The 5464-nt window shown below is 43.6% G+C and overlaps 1 protein-coding gene across 1 annotated transcript in view; it reads right to left on the bottom strand.

Annotated features, from left to right (window-relative positions):
• Window positions 1–3129: 3129 nt before the first annotated feature.
• Window positions 3130–5464, bottom strand: part of FMNL1 (formin like 1) — a 47019-nt gene continuing 44684 nt past the window's right edge. The window contains exon 26 of the mRNA XM_018555169.1: window positions 3130–3265. Within this exon, the coding sequence (XP_018410671.1) occupies window positions 3165–3265 (101 nt within the window). The 3' untranslated portion in view covers window positions 3130–3164. The remainder of the gene's footprint in view (window positions 3266–5464) is intronic.

Here is a 5464-nt window from a genome sequence, read left to right as displayed (position 1 = left end):
TCCCAATTGTAAATCTATTATTATTTCATTCTTTGTGTCAGTCAGCACATGGCACATACAATACTATTGCAATAACAGGTCTGGCTTGAGGTGAGAGTAGAATAAAATATGGGGTCATGCTACGATCCAGACATGTTGGCAACAAAGTTGTCTGGCCCTTTGTCTTTCAGCAGCCGAACATCTCTGGATCATCTCAGCCACATCATCCCCATGCCAGAGATCTTACAATAGTGGAGATCCTATTCTAGGCTTCCTCAATTAAACAAATTGTATCGTGTTTCTGGCGTAATGTAATTGGGGTGAATGACATCACTACAATCCATTTACACCACAGTATGGAGCAGCAGATAAATATTATAAATATTAGAGGTGACTATGACCGAGGAAGGGACAGTTAGAAGATTTGTATGGGGACACTATCTGCAGTTTGCATGGTCTCCATGTGCTTGTGTGGGGTTTCCTCCCAAACTCCGGCATGCTGGTAGGTTAATTGGCGTCATGTGTGATGGGGACCATAGACTGTAAGCTCCCATGACGGCCGTAATGTGTGATGGGGACCTTAGACTGTAAGCTCCCATGACGGCCAGGACTGATGTGATGGGGACCTTAGACTGTAAGCTCCCATGACGGCCAGGACTGATGTGATTGGATAGTATGTAAAGTGCTATATAAATGTCTGCAATAAACGTACCCATCTATATGAAACCAAGCTTTAGGAATGATTTAGGTGGGTACGCTCATGATGTCTCCTATCAGTAGATGGAGCCAGAGTCTTATTGTTGTATATTATAACCTTGTCCTCTGTACTGATCACGCAGCAGCAATTGTAGTGATCATCATTTGCCTGCTAGACATTATTATTGGTATTTATACAGTGCTGACAATCTACACAGTGCTTTACATAGTGTACATTCACATCAGTCCCTGCCCTCAAGGAGCTTACAACCTAAGGTTCCGTATCTCTCACACACAGATAGACCTTGTACATTCTCTGCCACCTTATTCAGCCTTGTGTTACTATTTGCTGAACCAGAAATACGCAGGGCCACTTCATTTGTAGTTCCACCCTAAACCAGGGTAGCCAAACTCAGGCCCTCCTGTTGGTGCCACTAAAATAAATCCAATCGTGCCTCTGGGAGCCATGCCTGTGGCTGTCAGTCTTTCAATGTCTCATGGGACTTGTAGTTCTACAACAGATGGAGGGTAGAAGTATGGCGACCTCTACCCTAAACTATAGACATGCCAGGTTGGATCTGAAAGGAACGTTGTAGTTGTCACTGGAGATTGATTGCTAGGAGTAGGAGATGATCACTTAACAAATGGCTCCCAATGAAGTCGGCTACACAAGTACCACGTAGCTGATCCTTATGCTTACTCTGTGACTGGAGCTGGTGAATGTTCATCAAGCAGACCTGAGACAATATTTACTTGGGGATATTTTATTGTTCATTATGCATTTTGATAGAAGTTTAAAAAAAGGAAAGTACAAAAGGTTTAATATTCAGTCCATATACATCTGACACAGTAGAGTTTTCTAAACTGAAGTGGGCCTGCAGACCAGTGTGACATGAATGACGTATGTAGATGGTTTCCCCATATAGGAGTGTGTGTGTGGGTGTGTGTGCTGCTCTGTGAACGTGCCATTAGTTTACTGAATACAAACTCTTGGCTTACACTATAAACATTGACCGCCCGTCTCAATTTCGCCAGGACAGTTTTTCATCGGACAACAATATGGGAGAGCTCAGTAAGAAATGAAGGGTCTCCAGGGAACTTGAAATGCTTATTTGCAGCATTTCTGCTTTCCATGAACAATTTATAGACTTGCAATGTGCCTGTGAACCTTCTAGAGTATCGACATTCCAGAAAGGGTCAATTCCCTAGCACTGCCTCCTTGCACGTCAAAGTCCCCCTAATTACTATCTGTGCTGGCCCAGCTCTTCCACTTCATCGCTTCTCTATATAACCTTTTTATGTAGCGAGATAGGGGCAAAGTAGAATACTTGCTTAAATCTGCTGACATCACATTCAGAATGGCGGTACCTGACAACAGTCTCTGGGTTTTTTGGGAGACCATGCCTAAAGCACATTAGATGCACATATATTTGTATGGGAAAGTTGTTGACACTGAATGGCCTCGTGACAAGTCCAATTATATGAAAGGGAAGGTACAGGAAGTGTGACGCGTATGGCGAGTGTACACGCCTAAATTACTGTTTGCTGATCAGCTCATTTACGTCAAGGAAAGGGCGATATTTTCATACCTCAGTAAGTTGGCTTTAGGTACAATGTCTATGATGGGTATGATATATGAAGCCTGACCTGTAGTACTGATGCACTTAAACAGCTCTGCCGCACCTCTGAGACCTTCAACCCTAATGATTTAAATTCCTGAACTTGCTGTGTATGTAATGAGTGCCGGGGATTTTTATGTTGGACTTTCTTTGTTTCTAAAGATACCTCATGTGAAAAGATCACTCCTGACGGGTGGACAAAATCAGTCACCGGTGTCATCACCCACGGCATTCCTGGCCAATGCTGCTGTTATGAATGCGAGGCTTCTTTTTAGTGCGTCTGTGACAGGTCCACTTAAATTTAACAAAGCACACATAGTGGAGTTGTGGAATACTGACATACCCCCCTTATATCCTGCTGCTTAGCCCTTAGGGCACACACCTCCATAGGATAAATCCATGCAAGGCTTGTGAGGACTGGGGCAGGTTTATAGGACATTTGTACTGGTGGATCCAGTCTGTGCAATGATCCCAATTCTCAATCTATATACAGTGATACAAGGAAGTCCAGACCTCTTCTTCTATATACAAAATAAAATCATAAAAACTGCAATGTATCTAGCACTCAGATGCACCGTGACGCTATCAGTATATAGCCGGCTCTTGGCCACTCCACCTCATGTATACAACCGTTTGGCAGAAGGTATAATATTTGGTGCATTTTTTTATATAGCTTTGTATTTAAAGATTTGTTCAGAGACTGGCTGTGTTATACCCTATAAATGTCCATTTTCCATATATCTCTAAACCAATCAGTCACGTGCTGTGAAGATCCAAACGCGTGTACTGAGGAGGGTTGGAGAAGCCTTATGGCAGACTCTGACCCTCTTCTCACCATTGTAAGTAGTAGGAATCTTCCGGCTGCCGCTCTCACACTGGTATATCTGTGGTGCTGACCGCTATTCCACTGGTCTGCTTTTTGCTGTTCCTCCGTGCAACATCTGTCCTTCTGTACGGCTGATTCCTCAGGTCTGGAGAGGAGACAGAGGAGTATAAGTTCTGCTGGGTAATATGTATGATGATCGTTGTTCAGGGCAATACATCATATTACTTCCTGCACTACCATTCTTCTTTCTGAAACCTAGCTATTCACATCTGAACCAAAGTGACTAAGACAATGCTCCTCATTGAAATCCTAGGTGACCTTTTTTACTACAACTCCCTATATTCAGCTGTACGTAAGCAAAGGGGTGGGATGCAGTGACGTCACTGATCATCTATGGCAACATAGTTCTATTGGGTCCAGGTCAATGTGACCGTATAAGCTCAATGATAAGGATTCTGCCTGTTTATATACACCTTTGGGGCGGGGAATGCCCCAGCCCACAGCTGATTGGGCAGGTGGCCCCATGTGCCTTCTGGGTTTGGAGGAGCTCACGATCAGTCTGATAATCAGGTTATGGATTGCATTCATCTGATAAACTAATGTTGTGTGTTATGGAGGTCTGATGTGGCAAGCTTGTGTCTCTGGGAAGGTGATTAGTTTTGGGGTACAAAGTCAGATCTCTCTTGAATCACTTTGTACCCCTTCTCTTCTACAAACCCTTTCAATCATTCTTTGTGAGCAGAGGCTGCTTTTCTGTATCACTACTAAAGGTCCATTATTTAGAACATTCCATAGAAAAAAATGTTTACAAATGTATTTAAACCTGATGACTGATTTATATGAAACCCACCTTCCCCCTTATTAGGGACAGGCATGCTAAACCCCCTCCCATCCCTTGTAAGCTGGTTGAGGTGTGCTTTGTAAAAACTGATCCTGCTAATTGTGGAACGAAGGCCATTTGGTGTAAGAAATCAGAGCATGAGCTGCCTCCGGTCTAGGAATGATGTTGAGGGCCAAGGGACACGAGGAAGGAGACTACCCTGTTCCCTGCCCCCCATCGTTGAATGCTATATAGCATATTCTTGGAGGCTGAGGAGTATAGATTCGTGTTTGACATCGGCAGGGGTTGATCAGAATCGAATCTCCTTTTGAATACTTGCAGCGGTATTGCATATTGTGTTTTGCAGAATAGTTTTTCTTCCAAACAGTTTTTCTTTTTCTAAGCCTTTAACATTTTAGGGATTTGACACTTCCTAGAGTGTCAGATCCCTCTCTGTACCGGTCCTGACTGCACAGCTCCCCCTCCCAGCTGTGTCTGAGGATAGGAGCATACAGTGAGAGAGACAGCAGGAGGGAAGGCTGCAGTAGCTGAGCTATGGCTACTGTACTATATGCTTGTGCTCAGGCATGTTACTATGCGGATTCATAGAGCTGCTGTATATATGCCGGGAGCATATTTCTGTGCTCTGTCTGCCAGCATATATATACTGGTTCTCCATGTGTATCCTGATGGCTACAATACTGAACACCTGTAAACAAAGGCTGAGCAACTATTTCTAATCCAGCAGCCATAGATTAGCCATTGCAACCTTCTCTCCATGAATCCCTACAGGCTCTCTATGAGCAATATAGTACCATAGGAGCAGGGAGGGGGAGAGCTGCAGCTGGGGCCCATTGTGAGAGGGGTCTGATATTCCCACAAGTGTCGGATCCCTAAGAAAGTTTGATGGTTAAAAACACAAACATAGATTTGAAGACCCAGTCTGCATCCAGCACACACAATATACAACACTCTGCATGTGTCTCGTATGAGACTTGGATCTGGTGACACGGCCTCTGTACAGCAGCATTTCTCATCTTTGATTATTGTGAAATCATTGTCACCGCAACAGCCAAGCTGGGCCATACACTGGTAGAATATTGAAGGAACGTAGAAATCTCATCAGAACATTTGAGACTTGTAGAATGTCGTTTGAAAACTAACATTCGATTTTGGAATGAATGGAGTTTCCTGAAGGAAAAACCACGTTCACTGATAGAATGTAATTTGTTCCAAAAAGATTTTTCTATCCTGCTCCTTCGATTCTTGTTGTCACACAAACTTCTACTGATGTATGGCCAGCTTTAGTGAGGGGTCATCAGTCTGCATAGTGCTAACAACCCAACTGAGGGTCCGATCCTTCCCCACAATCCAAACCGGAAATAAACCATTCTGGATGGACATACACTTTTAACTAGGCTGAGAAGGTTTTTTTCTAGCACAGGTGAACCCCGTTGTCATCCATACTCCTGAACGGTGATATAGAAATGTTCAATTTCTTTAAAGAAATACATCTCGGGGGGG

This window comes from Nanorana parkeri, unplaced genomic scaffold, assembly GCF_000935625.1.
Source record: "Nanorana parkeri isolate BGI_ZX_2015 unplaced genomic scaffold, ASM93562v1 scaffold187, whole genome shotgun sequence".
NCBI classification, from domain to species: Eukaryota; Metazoa; Chordata; class Amphibia; order Anura; family Dicroglossidae; genus Nanorana; species Nanorana parkeri.
This window is presented reverse-complemented; position numbering and strand designations above follow the sequence as displayed.